Genomic DNA, 20,965 nt, shown 5'->3' on the forward strand with positions numbered 1-20,965 from the left:
TGCGCCTATGTCAAATGATGGAAAGCTGAGATCTGGCCTTACAGGGGAGGGTGGAGGAAACGGGCCAGGGAGAGGGGCTGGGTGATTTGGGGGAGCAGTTCCCCCACCCCAAGCCTGGCCGGCAGCCTCTCAGGCCTTGGAGGCCAGGATGAGGCCACGTTGCACCCGCAGCCTCCGGAAACACCCGCACGGGCTGTGCCTGCTGCAAAGTCACTGCTGTGCCCGCTCACCCAGCTTCTCCCTGGCCCAGTAACCTGCTCAGCGCTTTCCTCGGGTCACCGAGTCTCCTCTGCGGTGGCCCACACGGCCCACTGCCCCCTCCTTGGCACTCCCCCACCCGGGCTGGAGGAGTTAGTCCCTGCCAGGGACAAGCCTAGGCAGCTCCTACAACACCTCCTGTTACTGCCCTTGAACCAATCCTGTCACCTGCAAGGCCCCCACCCCAGATCCTGCCTCTTAGGGCCCCCCCGGGTGGGCTCTTCTGTGAGGCCTGGTGGATGAGAGCCTCTCCTTCAGAGCCAGGGGACCCCATGCAGCCTGGCTGAGTGACTCTGGGCACAATCGTAACCTGTCAGGTTTGTTCAGTGTATTAGTGGGTGCCTGCTGTGCACTGGGCTCTGTGCTGGGCGCTGGAGACGCACTGTGGACGAGACACTCAGGGCTGGGGGGGTAGGGTAGCAAAGTAGACGCTCACCTGGGAGGTGAGGATGCTGGAGGCAGTGGTTCATGGCCCGTGGGAGGGTGTAGCCGGAGACCAGCTCCAGTCACTGCCGGCTCTCAGGGCCGGATATGGTGAGGGTCTCCTCCAGGCAGAGGACCAGCCCATGCAAAGGCCCTGGGGCTGGAGGAAATGGGGCAAGTCTGAGGACCTGGAGTGTGGCTGAGGGATAGATGGCGGGGTAGAGAGGACAGAGATAAGGTGATGAGTCAGCAGGGTCATGGGCCTGGGGTATGGGGGCAGCTTGTTCTTTATCCTGAGAGCAAAAGGGGGCTTTGGACCTTTAACCAGGAAGCTGTGGGTAACATAGGAGATGCTCATATTTGCATAGTGAGAAGATCCTTCTCCATGGCTCAGCTCTCTCATCTGTAAAATGGGTTAGAAATAGTGTCTTCCACACAAGGTCAGGATTAAATGAGCTCATGCAAGTACAGGGCTTACCTGGCCCAGGCCCAGGCCCTTCTGCCACTGTGGGCCCTTCCTCTACAACAATAAAAGTTAATTGTATGACTTTGTTGGCATAAAGATGAATTTATTAACATTTTATATGTATTATATATTTGATCTATACTTAATATTACATATAACTTTTGTTTTCAACCTAAAAGTTCACTTTTTCTTCTGATTTTAAAAGAAATTAGGGACTTCCCTGGTGGCACAGTGGTTAAGACTCCACGCTCCCCATTCAGGGGGCCGAGGTTCAATCCCTGGTCAGGGAACTAGATCCCACATGTATGCCGCAACTAAGAGTTTGCATGCCTCAACTAAGAGTCTGCATGCTGCAACTAAGAAGTCCACATGCCGCAACTATGAGTTCACACGCCTCTACTAAGGAGTCCATGTGCCGCAACAAAGGAGTGGGTGAGCCACAACTAAGGAGCCCACCTGCCGCAACTAAGACCTGGCACAACCAAATAAATAAATCAATATAAAAACTAAAATAAAATAAAAAGTGCAAAAATACATACATACATAAAAAGAAATAAAAGAAATTACGTTTTCATGGTCCCTAAAAGTATTATGGGCCCCAGGTACATGCCTACGACTCCCTGCCTGGGCCCTCAAAGTGGGGGCCACTCTTCTGTTTAGGTGCTGCCTGGCAGGGCAGGAGGGTGGGTGCAGTGGGGAGCAACCAGAAGAGGAAGAGGAGGGAATTCCCCGGCGGTCCAGTGGTTAGGACTCAGCGCTCTCACCGCCAACGGCCTGGGTTCGATCCCTGGTCGGGAACTAAAATCCCGCATGCTGCGAGGGGGTGGCCCCAAAAGAAAAGAAGAGGAAGATGTACCTGTGTGTCCCCTCCCCTCCGCCCTCTCCCCTCGCCTCCCCCGCCCTCCATCCCTGTTCTGCTGCTGCCCTGGTTCAACCACATTCTGGCCCCTTTGATCCTCCCTGGGCCTGTGGAGAGTCAGGCAAAGCCGACCTTGTCCTTCCCCAGCATAGGCGCCCCTGTGGCTCCCCGTCGGACCAGGGAACGGCTCAGGCTCGTTTCCTTGCACGTCCTTCCTTCCCTCCAAGGTGTGCTGCCGCCTCCTCTGTGAAGCCCCCAGGCTCCAGGCTGCTCCAGCTCTGGTACCTTCCTCACCTGGACATTTACACACTCCCCTCAACTCCACTTGGGTACCCTTGGTGGCCCCTGGCACACAGTTGGCACCCAAGTAAAATGTTTTTTTTTTATCATGTTGTATATTACATCCCTAGTACTTATTTTTATTTAACCAATTTTTCTTTTAACTTATTTATTTTTGGCTGCATTGTGTCTTCATTGTTGTGTGTGGGCTTTCTCTAGTTGCAGTGAGCGGTGCTACTCTTCATTGCAGTGCTCGGGCTTCTCATTGCAGTGGCTTCTCTTGTTGCAGAGCATGGGCTTTAGGCGTGCGGGCTTCAGTAGTTGTGGCAGGTGGGCTCAGTAGTTGTGGCTGGCGGGCTCTAGAGCGCAGGCTCAGTAGTTGTGGTGCAGGGGCTTAGTTGCTCCACAGCATGTGGGATCTTCCCGGAACAGGGCTCGAACCCGTGTCCCCTGCATTGGCAGGCGGATTCTTATCCATTGCACCACGAGGGCAGTCCCTCTAGTACTTATTTCTCTTCCTTTCTTTCTTTCTTTCTTTCTCTTTTTCTTTCTTTCTTTCTTTCTTTCTTTCTTTCTTTCTTTCTTTCTTTCTTTCTTTCTTTATTGCTGCATTGGGTCTTCGTTGCAGTGCACAGGCTTCTCATTGTGGTGGCTTCTCTTGTTGCAGAGCACGGGCTCTAGGGTGCATGGGCTTCAGTAGTTGTGGCATGTGGGCTCAGTAGTTATGGTGCATAGGCTTAGTTTCTCCACGGCGTGTGGGATCTTCCCGGACCAGGGATCAAACCCATGTCCCCTGCATTGGCAGGCAGATTCTTAACCACTGAGCCACCAGGGGAGTCCCCAGTTAAAATGTTTTGTGCAGAGAGTGACTGAGGGGCCGCTGGGTCCCCTGAAGTGACAGTGGCCAAGCACTCCGGGTCTGGCCCTCTCCCTTTCACCAGGCAGTGGCCACATTCCAGCCCCTGAAACGGGCCGGGAGCTGGGGCACAAACCGGGAAGCGGCTCTCCCCCACCCACAGGACAACAGGTACTGGGAGTCAGGGGATGGGCTTCCCCCTCAGGTGCCCCGGGCCTGAAAAGGTGCGGAGTAGGCAAGGGAGAAATGGGGGTCGGGGGACTGCACTGAATGAGCAGCAGTGCGGGGGCAGGGAAGGGCTGGCAGAATGTGTGAGAGGCGGGGAGCGATGCCCCCAGCACACCCCAGCCCCAGCCCCTGGCCTGGTGGGCCGCTGTCAGTGGACAGAGGATTTGGCAGTGACTGGAGTGGACCTCATTTCCACCCCAAGGTCACAGGCGCAGCACTGAGGCTCCTAGGCAGTTAATTATGTCCAACAGAGCACGGCACAGGCACGTCCACGGGCAGGGGCTGCAGCAGGGCTGGACCACCTCGCCCTGCATGGGGGCCGACAAGCCAAGTCGGATGGCAGGCGTCGGACCAGGCATCTCACAGCCCCGGAGGCGCACACTCTGGCCCAGGAGCCTATGCCCGCCACAAAGCCAGAACAAGCCTCAAGCCCCACTCAAACCCTAGGGCCAGGCGTGGGTACCCCCTCACAGTCTTGATGACCCTACTTTGCTGGGGCAGGTTTGGGTCCTTTGGGTGGGGCTGTGTTACAGACTCTGGTTTGGACCTGAGGTCCAGTGATCGTCCACGTCTTGCTCGCCCATCACCCCGCCTCAGCAAGGAGGCCCTTTCCGACAGAGGGAGGGTGCAGGGGTTAAGAAAATGGGTGTGACAACCAGCCATCCTGGTTCAAACCCCTTTCCTCCCCTCACCAGTCAGGCCGTGAGCCTCAGGTTCCTCATCGGAAAAATGGACTAATGACCAGTTGTGATTTAGAGCCTCAAACCAAACTGAGGCGGGGGCAGAAAGGGGAGGAGCTGGAGACTCAAGGCCAGTCAGTGTGTGGGTGAGGTGAGGTGGGAGGGGCCAGCGCGGGCCGGGGAGCAGGAAGGCCTGAAACTGCCCTGCTTTGGGTGGGAGGCTGGGCAGTACACCCAGGGGACCGCCTGTGGTACCTTTGGTACTGCTCCCCATTTTCCGTGTTCCCCCCAAGTCTCCAGGCCCTCCTCCCAACTGTGAGTGCCTCGGGCAGCCCTATAGGGGCACCATGTGACCAGGCGTCCAGGCCCCTGGGGAGAGGGCCAGACAGGGGCCTAAGGGAAAGAGGAGCAGGAGAACGGGCTGTAGACCATCAGATTGCAGCGCTTCCCCCTGAGCCCCGCCAGGGGACTGCCGGGCATGGTGGGCCGGGGGCAGCGGACACTGCAGACCGGCCTCCTGGGATACCTGCTGAACTTGGGGACAGGCTGGTGACCAGGTCCTCCGTGCAGCTTGAGTCTGAGCCCCCAGTGCTGGGGCACACCTCCCTCTCCCACCTGTGGCAGGTAATGCCACCTGGCTACCTGGTCCCCCCTTCCCCCAGCTCAGCCTCTGCACCAGGTTCACCTCCCTCCTCAGTCCCTGGATGAGACGTCGGGCCAATCCACCCCAGTCCCCTCACCCGGGCAGGGCCACACTCGGTGGGGTTTAGGGGGTGCAGGGCAGGTGGATGTTGGCATCTCCTTCCAAAGGGGCCTGCAAAACAGCAGGTCGGAGCCCCTCGCCTCCCGCCCCTTTGAGGCTCCCTGCCGGTGCATTTGACACTGAGCTCTCCACCAGCGGGAGGCAGCTCATTTGCCGCCAGTGTTAATTAAGAGAGAGAGGTGATGGGGGGAGGCAGGGAAGGGCCGTGGAGGGCAGCTGCCGACAGCCGCCAGGGCTGCCCTGGGAGCCAAGGGGGCCGGGAGCTGGACCCGCGCCGACCTAAGATGCCTGGGTCTCCCGCGCTGGCTCCAGGGCAGAGCTCTCCAGACGTCCGACCCCTCATCTTTGCAGCCAACCTGCTGGGGTGGGAGGCGGGTCAAGAGTGCATCCGAGGGGACTACTGTGTGCTTTGCCTGATGTGGAGGAGGCGGGCCCCAGCCCTGGGGGGTGGGGGGGGAAGGGGGGGCAGGGGAAGCCTCCCTCCAACAGTCCCTCAGCAGTCTGCTTCGAGGTTGGCCTGCTTTGTGGCTTGGCTTTGGAGTCAGACAGACCCCGTTCCAATCCTGCTGCCACGCAACTCAACCTCTGAGCTTTGGTTTTCTTATCTGTAAAATAGGAGCAATAGCACTGCCCTTGTGGCTTTGTTATGACAGTAAATGGGGTCAGTCTGTGCCTGGCAAATAGCCCTCGCTCGGTCATTGGTGACGTGCATTCCTGGGGCAGAGGCCACATTCCAAGCCTTTGCGGGCCCAGCCCCCAGCGGCCTGCCAAGTCTGCCTGGGGGTCCCGCGTGGTCCATCTCCTGCTCGCGCTCTCCCTCCGGCTCCTGCTCTGGCTGCCTCACCTGCCTGCTCAGCCCGCCTCTGCCCACATTCCCTGCGGCCCCCCAGCGCTGCTCTGGGAGCGCCCAGCCTCTCCTCGCCTCTCCATCTTAATTAGCTGCTTGTATTAATCTTGCAAGTAACGTGGCAACTTGCAGCCCTGGGTTTCGGGCTGTGGAATTAATTATTCCCCAAGCGAAGAGCTGTCAGCTCTGGGAGACCAGCCACTCAGAGCCACCTGACACCGCTTAGCAGCGTCCACAGCTTCCGCAGAGCACCCTGGGCCTACAGCCGGGCCAGCTCGGAAATGGCCCCCATTCCTGGCCTGGGCTGTCCCCCTCTTACAGAGGGGCTGCAACAGGACCTGGGAAGGCAGGGAGGGATGCCACAGCGGTGTCAGAGCTGAAGGCCCCGCCTGGGAGCCAGGACCCCTGGCGCCAGAGGGACTGAAGCACAGCTGACCCATCTCCCCACCGGGCAACACCTGGGCCTGGGGAACGCACCTGCCCTGTCTCCCCATCACTTGCACTCATTAGCATCAGTGCTTCACACAGAGGCAGCTGTGTGGCCGGAAGCTGGAGCCCAGGCTGGGAGGGGGCGCTGACCCGTACAGCCCTCACATTCTGATGGAGAGGCTGCCAGCCTCACTTTGCCCCTGCGTCGGCCCCGTGGGGAGGCCAGAGAGGGCAGCTGGCCAGGCAGAGTGAGATGGACAGGGCAGCCGCGGCAGCTGGCGTCCGGCTCTGGTCGAGGGTGTGGGGGGCCAGGGGCCGGTGCAGCCGAGGAGCCCTCTCTCTTCCTTGACCTTCACAAGTCACCCATCTCTTCCAGTCCGGTTCCAGTCCCAGTGCCCTGGGCCCTCCCTGCGCTGCCCCGGGTGGGGTCCTGACCTCGCACATGAGTGCTGTCGTCCATGAGGCTCCCAGCCCTGGTTCACAGTCCTCATCCCCTGGGCGGCACTTACCACGGCTGCAGCGATGCAGTTTGTTCCTAGTGGCTGCAGCTGTGTCTCCCACAGTCCGTGAGCTCCGCATCTCTGCACCAGGCCTGGCACAGAGGGGCTCGGGAGACCCTGTGGGAAGACAGAATGAGTGAGGGACTTCCCTGGCGGTCCAGTGGTTAAGACTCCGTGCTCCCAATGCAGGGGTCGCGGGTTCGATCCCTGGTCGGGGAACTTAGACCCCGCATGCTGCACTGTGCAGCCAGAAAAAAAGAAAGAAAGCACGAGTGAGTGAAGGATGCGTGCGGCCGAGGGTCGTCTGCCGCTCTAGACCTCACACGCAGCCGCTTCCGGGGCGAGCGGACCGACCCTGCTGCCGCCCAATCCCACCTCCGTCCCAACCCCAGGCCCAATGGGAGCCTCAGCGGGAGAGGAAGTCCCAGCCCCCTCCGCCTCCTGGTTATCTGCCCCTGCTTCAGGGACCCTGTGCCCAGGGACCCGGGCTGGCCCTCGGGCCTGGCTGGCAGCCCCCCATCGCCCCCTCCACGCAGCTGCATGCCCCACCAACCTCTCCCCGACTGACCGCCTTCGTCTTTCTCTCTTGCAGCCAACAGCTCCCTGCTCGGAGGCGGCGGTGGTGAGTACACCCTTCCTGCGGCCTGGGGGTTGGCTGGGGGTCTGCTTCTCTCCTCCTGGCCCCTTCACCCGCGGAGCCCAGCTGGCTGCCATGCGCCTTCCCCGCAGCCTTCCCCCTCGTGCCCGTGGTGCGCCGTTCCCATTTCTCCATCTCTGCCCTTTTTTACCGCCTCCCACCCCATCGGCCTTGCCCGGCCTTGCCCTCACTGTGGATGAAGCCAGACACCTGGCTGGCAGGCCCAGCTGCTTCAGCACTGGGTGACTGGGGTAGGTCCCCACCCTCTGAGCAGAGGGCTCCTGGTCTGTAAATGGGGGCTGGAGGGCCCCCCTGAGGTTTCAAAGGGACTGGGCCTGGGACCGGGTCGTTGCGGGGCCGGGGCACAGGTGTGGTGGGGAAAGCCCAGCCCTGCCCCTGACGCCCACGGGCCCTCGGCCAGCCCTGTGCCCCTTTGGCCTCAGTCTCGCCACCTGTGGAGGCAAAATTAGCGTCTCCGCTCTGCCCTGCAACCTTGCCGCCAGGACAAGTTCTCATCAAGTCAGGGGGAGCTCCGCCAACGGTTAAGCCCACGAGAATGTGTGTGTGTTCACTGTTGTCAACGACCACCAGGAAGCAGGGGTTCCGGCAGGCCAGGTGGGCGGGGCGTTGGAAGTCAGCGTGGGCCCGGCCCCCAGGGACGCAGGGCAAGGTCAGCAGGTGCCGGCGGGGAGGGGCGGGGCGACAGTCCCCATGGCCCCTGTGCCCGGCCAGCCCGGCACAGGCTGGCCACACCAGCCGCTCGGCCCCAGCCCCTCACCCCCCGGCTGGCGGGGCCGCCCGCTGTCTGTGCAGGCAGCAGTAGGATTGGTGAGCTAGGGTCAGGGGTTAATGCGCCGTCGGATAAATCCCAGGGTGTGCTTACGGCAGTGGTGGCGGGGCCCAGGCCAGGTTTTAAAAGGGGAAAAATAAAAGGGGCATAGAAGGTCGGAAATAAATAAGAACGGCGTTAAGAGCTGTTGATGACCGGCCAGGATGCAGGATGGGGGGGGGCGCGGGGAGCCTGTTTGTGTTTAGAGATGCTTTCCCTCCCTCCCTCGCTCCTTCCCTCCGTCCCCTGCTTCTCCTCCGGCTGTCCCTGTGGAGGTCACAGCTACCCTGGCGGCCTCACAGAATGAGGTGGCTTCACTGGGGACTGGGGGTCCACAGACAGGCCCATCTAGGACCCTCTTCTGAGCCAAGTGCCTGGACAGATCTGCCGGGCACCAAAGGAGCCTGGTCCCTGCTTCCTCAAGCTCACAGTCCAGACAGGAGCACCACCACGACACAGGGTGGTCTGTGCAATAGCGGGGGCTGGGGGTGGGGGCTCAAGGAGGAGTACAGGCTCAGTGTCCAGGCTTGGGGACCAGGGAGGCTCCTGCAGGAGGTGGTGCTTCCACTGGGACCCAAGGGATGGGTAGAAGGCAGCCGGTGAAGAGCAATGGGAAGCGTGTGCTGGGCAGAGGGAACGGCACAGGTGAAGCCTGGAGTGAGGGAGAGCGTGGGGCGTTCGGAGACTCCGAGGACTGGAGTGGTCGGAGCCCAGCCAGGAGGAGGGGAGGTGGGAGAGGACTCAGGGGCCTCAGAGAGCACGTGAGGAGCTGGATTTTTAGCCGTTCAGTTAGGAAGACAAAGGATCACAGAAAGGTGTGGGACTTGTAAGTCCTAAGTCAGGTCATCACCCTTCTTCTGCTCAAAGTTCTGCCAGGGCTCTCACCTCACCTCCTTCCTACGGCCCACAGGGTCTCCAGGCGCCTGTCAGACTGCCTGGCCCTCTCCACTCTGTGCCAGCACACTGACCTCCTGCAGTTCCTGGAACAGACCTGGCCCACTCCTGCCTCAGGGCCTTTGCACTGGCTCTTCCCTCTGCCCCGAATGCTCTTCCGCAGAGAGCCATGTGGCTGCTCCCTTCACCTCTTACAAGTGTTTACTGGTGTGCCATCTACTCAGTGAGGCCCACTCTGACCCCTCGAAATTGCAGCTCCCTGCCACTGCCCCACCTCCCCAGGCCCCTCACACTGCTCTAGTTTTTATTTTCCTCCAAGCACCTCTCTCCTAATGTGCTATATAATTTACTTGTTTATTAGGTTCATTGTTTATTGTCTGTCTCCCCACTGAGAACGATAGCTCCAGAAGGCATGACTGTATCTCCAGCGCTTAGGACTGGGGCTGGTGCATACAGTCGGTGCTCAATAAATGGTTGATAAATAAATGAATGAATGAACTACAGGTAAAGGCAGGGACGGCCTTACATGTCAAGCAAAGGACTTGCTGATGAGGGCAGTGGGAGCCACTGAGGTTTCAGGCAGGGCAGGGAGTGGCTCATAGATGGCCTGGTGACCTCACTCTGGGAGGTCAAAGGACAGCTACTCTGGCCACATTGAGGAGGGAGGCCCAGTGGGGTCCCTCTAGCTCCCTTTCCTGCAGCACTGAGGGTGAGAGGAGGCTGGAGCAGGCCCCAAGCGCAGCCTGTCCGACGCAGAGATGGATGGGGTGGGCCAGGACCCAGGAGGAAGTGGGCCCGGAGTCCAGCCTTTTAACGCCAGCCGAGATTTATGGAGCCGCCGCCAGTGCTCACTGGGACTGTCACTCTGCTAATGTGATTGGAACAAGGCGGAGGTGGCAGGGAGGGGACAGGGGATAGGGAGAGGCTGGGGCTTGTGGGGGCCTGGCGCCCACCTGGGATGGGAATGGAAACAGGCGCTGGGCCCCCGGGATGTCCTCTGCTCTCACATCTGCCACCTGTACCCTCTACCGCCCCCTGGTCCATCCAGCCTTAATGCCACGACCTGCCAGGAGGGAGGGCACAGGCAGGGGCAGCCTGGGACTGGGGGGTCTGGGTCCCCATCTAACTCTGCCCAGACAGACCCTGGTCTTCCCAGGTGCCCTCTTCTCCCAAGTCCAGCCCCGCAGGGGTTCAGGCCTCTACCCACCCCCAACTTCCCATCACCACCTATCCAACCACCACCCATGCGTTTAACAAGCACTGGTCCTGTTCAGCCTGCCCTGGCCACTCTGTTGAAAACCCCCCCCAGCCAGCCCAGCCCTCCATGCTGATCCTCTACCCTGTCCTGTGCCTGTTCCCAGAGCATGGATGCCCTTTCAACATGCTTGTGTTTTATGTTTATTTTTATTGCCTTTCTCCCCACTAGAACATACTCTCCCCAGGAACAGGGATTCCAAGCCCCTAGATCAGCCTTTATGGGGTGGTTAGTTGCACCCCTGTGTGCTGGGTGTGCCCTAGGAGCTGGGGACTAGCAGCCTGCCCCGGGCTTCTCATACATTCCTGTTGGGGGAGGGCAGTTCAGAAAGTTTAGAAAGGAGCTCTTAAAAGGGGGGCTGAGGCTGGCCTGCAGGGCTTTGGTGCAGGGAACCGCAGTGTTTACAGCAAGTATGTAGGGGAGTCTTCTGTCACCCTAAACCTCAGGGTCCAGGGCCCCTGGGCCTGCCTCACTGGGGTTGGGCACCCACCAGGCCCTGAGGCCAAGGTAGATGGTCTGATAACACAGTGAAGGCCCCCCACTCCCCATTCCTTCCCAGCACTCTTTCTGAGTGTGTGTGTATATGGAGCCGGGGAGGACACCTGTGTCAAACCCTGGGACACAGGACCTTGCCCTCAAAGAGATCCATTTTGGTAGAAGTCTTCCCAACAGAGGGGGTATTTGACTTGGGCCCCGAAGACTGCATAGGAGTTCGTCAGGTACAGAGGGATGGAGAGGCCCACCACGTAGAGAGCCCAGTGTCTGCGGTGGGGAGACCTGACCGGGCTGGGGCAGCTACCCAGCCAGACCCTCAGGCCTGGTGACTGCCAGGCCCACTCCTGCTCCCACCTCCTTCCTGGAGAGCCTTTTACTGGCTCGATAAAAAATTTTTGTGAACAAACACTCTCCTATTGTATGGTAGGAAGGGAGGCGGGCCCTAAATCAGGATGGGAATCGACAGGGCCCTGACGCGTGTCTCTCCTGTTTATGGGGACTGAAATGTTTACTCGGCGATAAGGAGCCAGCCTTCTGGTGGAGATTTGTGCACTCTTTTTCAATTACCCCTCGTCTTTCTCTGCCACTTTCTCACTAAAGGGATAATAAATGTATCGGAGCGTTTCAATTATTCATCTAAATCATGACTGCGCCTGCCACGGCCAAGCTTTAGTGACAGATTAATTCAGGGCCGCCTTCCTCTGCTTGCAGCGGCCATCTCTGCTCCCGCCTGTCCAGAGCTCCGGGGGCCAGCCCAAGGGGTGGGAGGCTGGGGTCAGGCAGGTCCCCGGCAGGAGCCAGGCAGGATGGAGCCCCGTCCACACACAGCCACTGCCAAGGACCCTCCCTTCCGGAGGTCAGCGGGCCCACCCAAACCTGCAGGCCTGTGAGGGTGCAGCCACCCTGCCCTCCTGCTTATCGGCTCTGCACGCCCGCCTCCCTGTGCTCACACTGCAAGTCCATGTGTGTGTCCCTTACACTGCAGGGTCCCAGGCATCTCACACCAGGGAGAAGCCAGAGGTGGCTCGGCTCCCGGCATAGCCCTCTCCTGGCACAGGGCCTTTGCACATGCTGCTCCAGTGCCCGCCCACCATACCTTCCCACCTAGTTATCTCCATGTCAGGGCAGCCCCTCCCACCAGCAGCCCCCCAACACACACACACACACACACACACACACTGCTCTATTTACTGAGGGGCTGCCACGTTCCTGGCACTGTCCTCAGTGCTGGAACACAGCAGGCACTGGGACACAGCAGACACTGCCCCTCTTGGGCCAGTATTCTGTCACCCTTGAAAATCAGACTCTTGTTTGTGTGATTAAGTACCAACTGCTCCCCATCAGACTCCCCCACTAAGGGGCATGCACAGGGCGTCTGTCTGTCCACCTCCTGGAAAACAGTAGGTGCTCAGTGGGGCCAGTGGTGGCCCCGGCCATGCCCAGGGGCGCCTCCCCCCAGCCCAGGTATCTGGGTGCATCCCTCCCCCACCCACCATGCAGGCACATGGCTCGGGGCAGAACCTGCCAGCCGGGGCCCAGCCTCTCCTCTCTCCACACAGGGACCCATGAGTCCGGGGGGCGGGGCGCACCCTCTTTCCTCTGTCTCCATCTGAGTCTCTCTCGCCCCCACTCGGTCTGTCTCCTGCCGTCTCACTCTCGCCCCATCTCTCTGTCTCGCTCCTCCACGCGGCTTCTCCGGCACGTGCACTCTCTCCACCTCTCGCTCTCTCCTGCTCACTCACCCTCAGGATTCAGGCCTCGACTTCTGCCCAGCTCACTTGCCATCCAGCGCACCTCCACCTGGCACTATCTCCATCGCCCAGCGCCGCTGACCTGTGATTGCTTCCTGGCTCTGCCCCTATTGGCTGGGGCCTGGCACAGCAGGCAGACAGGGGGCCCCCGTGGCCCTCTCCAGGCCAGACTGTGTGGACCTGACCAGCCAATCCTGAGCACGGCTCCGTGCCAGGCTGCGGTGGGTGGGTGCATGGGGCGGGTGTGGCCAGAAGTTGTCTGGGGCAGGGGGCCGTGCCGCGGCAGAGAGGGGAAGGGCATTCCTGGACGAGGGCACAGCAAAGGGCCCCAGGGGCCCTCTCAGACCACGCTCCTGCCCCGCTGGCACCTTCCCACTGCGATGGGTCCTGCGGATGCAGCTCTGCCCTCCCACCTCTCCCCCTGTTGCCCTGCTGAGCCCTCTGCCTGGACCCCTCCTCCCCTGACCTCCCCAAAGCCTTTCTTCTCATCACTTAGGGCTCTGCTCAGATGCCACCTCCTCAGAGGCACCTTCCCAACCCTGAACCGCACCCATGCCTGCCCATCTCCCTTCCCTCTCCTCTGGCTCTGGAGTCTGTTTCCTTCTACTGTTTCACCGCGGTGATATTAGAGCCGCACTTCGCCTCCCTCACCCAGGGCCTGGCGCCTGGCCGGTCCGGAGCCCCAGCCTTGCTCAGCGTTGATGATTTTATTTCATGGACTTGTGGGAGCCATGGGAGGTTTCATGAGCAGGGGAGTGACACGGTCCCCCAAGTAAAGGCCCCAGCTGAGGAGGAGGAGGAGGAGCTAACAGCTGCCAGACGTATGGAGTGATCCCTGCCTGGATGCCAGGGCCTTGCTGAGCTCTCCCTGCAGAATCGCAGCCCCGTCACAGCACTATGGGACCCACGTATCGTTAGCATCTCCATTTTGCAGATGAGGAAACTGAGGCACCAAGTCCCTGGAGCTGAACCGCGCTCCCCACCCCCACCCCTCAGCCAGCCCTCGCTGGGTGGGAGAGAGAAAGGCCTCTGGGGCCCGTGCCCCGCCCCCAGTGGGCAAGATGCCTCCAAGCCCCTGCCTGCAGCTGCCAGGGGGATTTTTAATAACGGGAGTGATTTTTGCATGATGAATGAGGTGCTGCCGTTGTGTACATAATGAAGCCCTAATGTTTTCAAATCCCCATTTAAGGAGCTGATCTCACCCCATAATGAATTTCAGATCGCATCGCCGAACAGTCGTTCATCCATCTTCTCCCTGGGGCACCCACCCGCCTTGGCCCCGTGAGGGTGGGTCCTGGTGAGGGTGGGCTCTGCATCCCGCCCCCCACAGTGGGCTGACAGAGCGGGGGCTGGCACGGGTTTGCTGACTGAATGAGTGACCAGGAGGTGTAGGCAGAGGCCGAGGCAGTTCTGGAAATGGGGTATCGTGTGGGGCTGAGGATCCCAAGTCTCGGCCTGGGCCTGGGAGGAAAATGGAGGCCAGAGATGAAGAGGGTAGGAGGGGCCAGAGAGAAGGAGGCCCGAGGCCCTGGGCTGGGTCACTTGGCCAGGCTTTATGGCTGGGCCTGCCCCCTGCAGGTTAGGGGCCTGGGGGTGCAGCGGCTCAGGCTTCTGCCCCCTTTCAGCCCTGGCATTTGGCGTTTGTGCAGGTGGCTGGGATGGGCGGCAGCTGCTGGCTGCACCAGCGTGGTTGGAGCGGGAGGGCTCTCAGGCCGGGTGCCCAGCGCCTGGGGCCTGCGGGGTGAGACGTCTAAGTGGGAGGTGGTCCCGAGGGCCCAGACCCAGGTGCCTTCCCGGGCTCGAGAGGTGCACCCCTCCCCTGGCCCTGTGGGCCTCAAGCTCACCCCTCTGCCTCCCCAGCCCTCTCTCTGCCAGGGCTTTCTGGGTGACACTTCCACCTTGCAGTGTGTCCCATCCCTTGGGCAAAGGGGACCCCAAGAGCATGAGGGACAGAGGAGTCTTCTGCCTACGGAGTCTGTGGCTGTGCCTCGGTCTCCCCATCTGTAAAATGGGGCGACATGTGATAACGTGCAGGGCCCTTTGGTACCATCTCGCACTGAACGCTCACACCAAATGCAGAGGGAGGTGCTGTTACTGAGCTTGCACAGATGAAACTGAGGCGCAGGGAGGTGAAGGGACCCAGCGGAGGAGTGGGAGAGCTTGGGGGAAGGGGCCTTGGGTCTCTCGGGGCCAGGTCTGCTCTGCTACCAAGAGCCGTGGCCCACACAGCCCCAGCGAGCTCCTTTCAGAGGCTCTGAGACTTGGCACCCTGGGCGGGCACTGCCCAGGCCCATCCTCTCCCTCCGCTGCCCTGGGGACCCACAGGAGCCCACAGGGCAGGGCTGGGGGCTGCCCAGGCAAGGCCTTACAACCCCCACCTGGCTGAGAGTGGCTTTGCCTCCATGAGCTTTGGTCCCTGTTCCTGTGAGATGGAGGCTGGGGAAGTGACTCTGAGCCTCTCCTCTCCTGTAACTGAGATACTGGACGAGTTGCTTCATCATTCTGGCCTTTAGTCTCCCACCACCCCCCCGCCAGGCCACCTCTCAGCAAACCTCAGTCATCCCCACAAACTTTCTGAGGCTAGTTCTGAGGCTCAGAGAGGTTAAGTGACTGGCCCAAAGCTACTAGCAAGCTTGTGGGCAGGATTTCTGGAAAGAGAAATCCCAGAAGGAGGCGAGCAGGGGGGCCAGACCCACAGGACAGTGGAGGGGAATGCGGGGGAGATGGAGGGGTAGGCCCAGGGCCAGCCAGGGTCTCCTGCCCTCTGTCAGGGGCACAGCTGCCCTCCTCTGCCCCAGGCCACAGGCCTCCTTGTGTTCCTGTAAATAATTAATTAGCCCCTGCTCGCTTGTTTGTTTAGCATGAGGAATGCTCCCCCACTGAGATGCATTTATTGCTGAATAAATTTAAATATCTAATCTTCCCTTCATGAATATTACAGCACTCTAAATAGCGGCCAAAATATCCTAAGCGCCTTGGCAAATGGCCCCCATGGGAGCCTGTCTGTTTCACCTCCACTGGCTCTGAGGAGGGCCTTGCTCCAGGCCCTGCCCTCTCCCAGCGCCTTCCCGGCCCTGGACTTGCGAGGCAGGGGCTGAGTCTGAGCTGATGCTCCTGAAGGCTCAGTGCAGGGCTGTGGAGGCCACACCAATGACAGGAGGCTGGGGTGGGCTTCCAAGCAGGGGTGGCTGGCTTCTCTGGGGGATGTGCCTGGACCAGGGCGGAGAGTCAGGGCTGGAACAGAGAGAGGGCAGACAGGGCCCCCAGACAGAAGAGATCAGGGAGGCCGGAGGCCGGAGGACGGGGAGAGCAGGTCTCCAAGGCAGCCTTGCTGGATCGGATGGAGACAGTTAGTGGTCAGCCTGTGGGTGAAGCTGAACAGTCGTGCAAGAGGAGTGGCCCCAGACCACTCAGCAACCAAAGGTCCCCAAAGCAGTCCCTCTGTTAGGAGGGGGATATGTAGATGTGGGGAGGGGACAGGAGACAGGCTGCAGGGGCCAGAAGTGAGGAGACAGCAGCCGTAGACAAAACGTCTTCCCAAAGTGTTTGGGTGAGGAGGGCAAACAGTAGACAGACAGCCAGGGTGGGAGGGAGGCTCAGGATGGGAACGGAGAGACAGGTCCTTTCACGGTCCTAGAGGAAGTAGAGCAGTCCAGCTGTGTCACCTTGGGCAAGTCTCTCACCCTCTCTGTGCCTCAATTTCTTCTTCTCTAAAGCAGGAAAAATAATAGCACAGCCAGGCTGTGAGGCCCAAATAAGACAGTGGATGTACATGGCTCAGCGCCTTGCTCACCAAGAAACTGTAGAGGGACTTCCCTGGTGGCGCAGTGGTTGAGAGTCCGCCTGCCGATGCGGGGGACGCGGGTTTGTGCCCCGGTCCAGGAGGATCCCACGTGCCGTGGAGTGGCTGGGCCCGTGGGCCATGGCCGCTGAGCCTGTGCATCCGGAGCCTGTGCTCCGCAACGGGAGAGGCCACAGCAGTGAGAGGCCCACGTACCGCAGAAAAAAAAAAAAGAATCCACCTGCCAGTGCAGGGGAAACGGGTTCAAGCCCTGGTCCGGGAAGATCCCACATGCCACGGAGCAACTAAGCCCGTGCGCCACAACTACTGAGCCTGCGCTCTAGAGCCCACAAGCCACAACTACTGAACCCGAGGGCCACAACTACTGAAGCCCATGGGCCTAGAGCCCATGCTCTGCAACAAGAGAAGCCACCCAATGAGAAGCCCATGAACTGCAACGAAGAGTAGCCCCCACTCGCCGCAACTAGAGAAAAGCCTGCGTGCAGCAACAAAGACCCAAGGCAGACAAAAATAAAAATAAATTTTTTTTTTTTTTTTTTTTTTTTTTTTTTGCAGTACGCGGGCCTCTCACTGCTGTGGCCTCTCCCGTTGTGGAGCACAGGCTCCGGACGCGCAGGCTCAGCGGCCATGGCTCACGGGCCCAGCCGCTCCGTGGCATGTGGGATCTTCCCGGACCGGGGCACGAACCCATGTCCCCTGCATCAGCAGGAGGACTCCCAACCACTGTGCCACCAGGGAAGCCCAAAATAAATATATATTTTTTTAAGTTATAAAAAAAAAAAAAAGAAGCTGTTGACGCGGAAATTAAGGAGCCAGACCTAGGACCTTAAAGATGGAGGAGCGAGGGGGAGGCTGAGGAGGGAGGCAGAGTGGCCTTAGGGCCATCTTCCGGGAGAGGAAGGGTTCAGCCTTGACCTTAGTGGAGGGACATCTGAGGAAGGTCCTACCACCCGTGTGGGCTCAGTCTCCCCAGGAGAGACCCCAGGTTTTCTGCTGACTCGGAGTGACGTGGGGGTCAAGTTGGAGCTTTGAGGGATTTTTGTTTTTGTTTCTTTTAATTTTTTTGGAGTATAGTTGCTTTAGAGGGTTTTTGGATGTGGCTGACCAGGGAGAGGACCGAGGGTCAATTGGTATGAACTGGGGCACCCCCTAACCAGGCAGGCCCAAGGGCCAGCGGCCCCAGGGTCAGGTGGGGAGTTGGGAGGAAGGACATTGTCTTTGGATGGGACCCCAGGAAACCTCCTCCTTCCGGTCTCCAGGGCTCAGCTTAGCCCAAGGAAGAGCTGGGACCGGGCCTGGGGGTCAGAGCCAGGGGAGGTGCAGGTCATGGTGGGAGACATGGGAAGGGGCAGCCCTTTGGGCTGGGAGCCTCCTCTGGCACTCAGGGATGGGAGAGCCACAGGCTGCTGTGTGGACAGGGAGCCAGGGCAGGAGGGGGCCTGGCTGCTGAAACCCTGAGTCCAGGGCCAGTCTGGGCGCTGGCTTCTTGGGGAAGGGTGAGCAGGGGTGGAACCCCGGGCCTGTCCCTCAGCTCTGCTTTGGGAGAACTGCTCCCTGGGCACCTGCACACGGCCCCGGCCCTGTTCTGCATGCTGCTCGGGGGACTCCAGCCCGAGGGCTCTGCCAGCGCCAATTCCTCCCTCCTCCTACCCCCTCATGCCCCCAGGTCAGCCCCAAAGGCTTGGCTGCAGGCCTGTCCGCTTCTGCAGGAAAAAATAAGTCCCTCAAACACAGATCTCGCTGAGCGCCACTTCCACACGGCCCCCACAGTGGGCCAAGGTCGCCTGCAGGGTGGACAGCACGGGGAGATGGCAGGCAACCAGGTGCCAAGTGGATGAGACCACTGGGGCAGGGCTGGGAGGTCCCCAGGTGAGCCGGCTCCGGCAGGTCCCTGTGCTAACCCTGTACGCCCTGGACGCTACCTCCCGCCCCGCTCCCTGGTATACACGTTGGGCACCCGCCCATATAGTCTCACTGACTTAGTAATAGACAACACTGGCGTCGCCTTCACTCATGCCTTAAGCACGTTACAGGAATTAACTTAATCCTTCCAATACTCCTATGAGGTGGGTACTACTATTATCCCATTTTACAGATGGGGCAATCGAGGTCCAGAGAGGTTAAGTGCCCTGCGTCACACAAATGTGACCGGCAGAGCTGGCATCTGAACCCAGGCTGCACAGCTCCACAGCCCCTGCTGTGGCACACCTTGCTGGGTGGGTCGCCTGGCACCCCCACCCGGAACAGACACACTGCACGTGGACGCTGTACACCCACTGTGCCCCCCCTTGGACACACAGCCCAGGGCCCCACTCTCTGCCCCCTCCCATTGGGTGCCGCCATCCTCACCCCTGCCCAAGAGGAGGAGACGGGGGACCCAGTCCCAGATTCCGTCCCCGGGGTCCCCCAATTCCTCTACCCCACCCGCCCACCCCCACTCCTGGGATGCCCTGGGAAATCGCCCGGTGCCATCCCTGAGTGAAGTCGCAAAATTAGGTTTAATTGGGCTCACAGGGCATAAAAGAAAACAGAAGAAAAGGGAGTGGTCCAGTTGGTGTCCCTGGTCCTGTGCCAAGATGTTGAGGGTGGGGCTGTGATGAAGGAGCTAGGGCCTCGGTTTGCGCATCTGTAAAATGAGGAAATTATAGTCCTTTCCTGCTGCAGAGCATCGAGCTCCGTGTCCAAGAAGCCCCTGGCACAGGCCTAGGGTGCAATCTGAGCTGGGGACCTGCCAGAGGTGGGTCATGTTCTCCTGACCAGGATGTTAACGCCTCCCCTGAGGCCGGGGTGGGGGGCCGGGGGGCGGCGCGGTCACTGTGCCTAATTTTCAGATGAGGCAGTGGACGATCTGGGAGCGGGGAAAGGGCTTAACAAGGTGCGGCAGCCAATGAGGGGCAAGGCCGAACCCCGCCTGTCCCTCGGCGCCGGCGCCGCGGGAGGGAGCGAGGTCGGACAGGAGAAGAGTCTCTTCCGCCTGTGCCCAAGTTGTTTATCTGGGTCCAGGTCCCCAAGGTCGCTAGCGAAGCACCAGAGCCGCCCTCGGATAAATAAGCCCAGGCCCGGCCCCAATTAAGCCGGATGCACTAACGAGGCGGCTCGTTAACGAGCTGAGGTGCACTCCCGGAGACACCTGCGCGGCCCGGATCACCTTCCCCGCGTGGCGCAGGCAAGAAGCTGGAAGACCTAGCTCAAGGCCGGGACCGGATCTGACTCTTGTAACTAGGTGGCCTCAGTTTCCGCGTCTGTAAAGTGGGTCTTAGAGTTTGTAAAGTAGGTCCGAGGGGCCTCGCCTTGAGAGGTCGACCTTGGGACTCTGGGCTCCTGGCGCGGAGACGGCGACTGGTAGCGGGCTCCGCGGCGCGTCCGGGCCGGAGCCGGGAGGGCGGACTTACCCCTAGCCCGGCTCGGGCTGCGGTTCCTGCTGTCCCGGACCCTGCCTCCCGGAGCCACCTCGGCCCGGAGAGACCCCAGCCCCTCCCGCGTCCCTGCCAAAAGCCCAGGAAAGAGCAGGGCGGGCCGGGCGCGCCCCCTGCCGGCCGGTCTGCGCCGGCTCCCGCCGGGGCCCGCTTTGGTCCCTGTCTCCGCCTCGATTTCCGTAGATGTGAAACAAGTGTGGGACCAGGGGTGGGGGTAGGGGGTGAGGGAGCGTCTGGAGGCCGCGGGAGAAAGGCGAGGTGCCCTGTGAGTCCCAGCACAGCCAGGGGATCGGGAGTATTCGGTCTGTGGGCCTCGGCCTTCTCTGTAAAACGGGCTCAGGCGTGCGGCAGGGCACCCCAAGGCTCACTGCCCCGTCCCCTGCAGTGGACGGCTGCATCCACCGGGCCGCCGGACCCCTCCTCACCGACGAGTGCAGGACCCTTCAGAGCTGCGAGACCGGCAAGGCCAAGATCACCTGCGGCTACCGGCTGCCGGCCAAGTGTGAGTCCCCGACACTCCCACCCCGGTGGGGCGCAGACAGGGCGCCTGTGTGAGTGCTGTAACTGGGGATTAGGGGTGCACCCCCCCACACAGAATTGCTGGAGGCCTCCTCCGGGGCCCTTCTGAAGTGCCAGGACCTGGCCCCCCCTCGCCTTCTCCAGGAAGCCGGTGGCGGGAGGGGATGCGTGGAGGCTGGGGAGGGGCCAGGACTTGAAGGGAGGGTAAGAGCTAAGGAGGCAACGCCCCATTGCCTCAGCCGGGTGCCTACAGATGTGGGGAGGGGCCCAGCGTGGGCCTGCCTGTGGAGGCGTGAACTGAGGCTCGAGGGTACACCTGCGTGCCGACCTGGGTGGGGTCCTCCCCCGGGGAGCCTCAGAACCTGGGGAGGAGAGGGCTTGTTTCCTGTCCGCTCCAGGGCCCAGGCCGGCAGGAGGGAAAGCCGAGGACCGCACGGAGCCCCCGGCCGGTCTGATCTCGTCGCCTCCCACAGATGTCATCCACACGGTGGGACCCATCGCCCACGGAGAGCCCAGCGCCAGCCAGGCTGCCGAGCTCCGCAGCTGCTACTTGAGCAGCCTTGACCTGCTGCTAGAGCACCGGCTCCGCTCGGTGGTGAGGGGCGCCAGGCGGCGGCGGGGTGGTGGTGGTGGGGGCGACGTGAAGCCGGGGGCGGGGCACGGCCTGGCGGGAGGCGGAGCGGAGAGTGACGCGGTCCCCAATCCCTTCTCACCCCCCCACCCCAGGCGTTCCCCTGTATCTCCACAGGAGTGTTTGGTGAGTGGGGTCTAGGGGAGGA

General features: G+C 60.9%; 1 protein-coding gene across 2 annotated transcripts in view; it reads left to right on the plus strand.

Annotated features, from left to right (window-relative positions):
• The window catches only part of MACROD1 (mono-ADP ribosylhydrolase 1), a 152,258-nt gene that overhangs the window by 130,179 nt on the left and 1,114 nt on the right, over window positions 1-20,965 (plus strand). Inside the window, exons 4-7 of one of the 2 annotated variants that reach the window (XM_060104325.1) lie at window positions 7,181-7,210; window positions 20,053-20,169; window positions 20,660-20,781; window positions 20,913-20,943. In XM_060104325.1, the coding sequence (XP_059960308.1) occupies window positions 7,181-7,210; window positions 20,053-20,169; window positions 20,660-20,781; window positions 20,913-20,943 (300 nt within the window). The remainder of the gene's footprint in view (window positions 1-7,180; window positions 7,211-20,052; window positions 20,170-20,659; window positions 20,782-20,912; window positions 20,944-20,965) is intronic. The other variant, XM_060104326.1, reaches the window with a different exon arrangement.

Source organism: Mesoplodon densirostris, chromosome 7, assembly GCF_025265405.1.
Source record: "Mesoplodon densirostris isolate mMesDen1 chromosome 7, mMesDen1 primary haplotype, whole genome shotgun sequence".
Classification (NCBI taxonomy): Eukaryota; Metazoa; Chordata; class Mammalia; order Artiodactyla; family Ziphiidae; genus Mesoplodon; species Mesoplodon densirostris.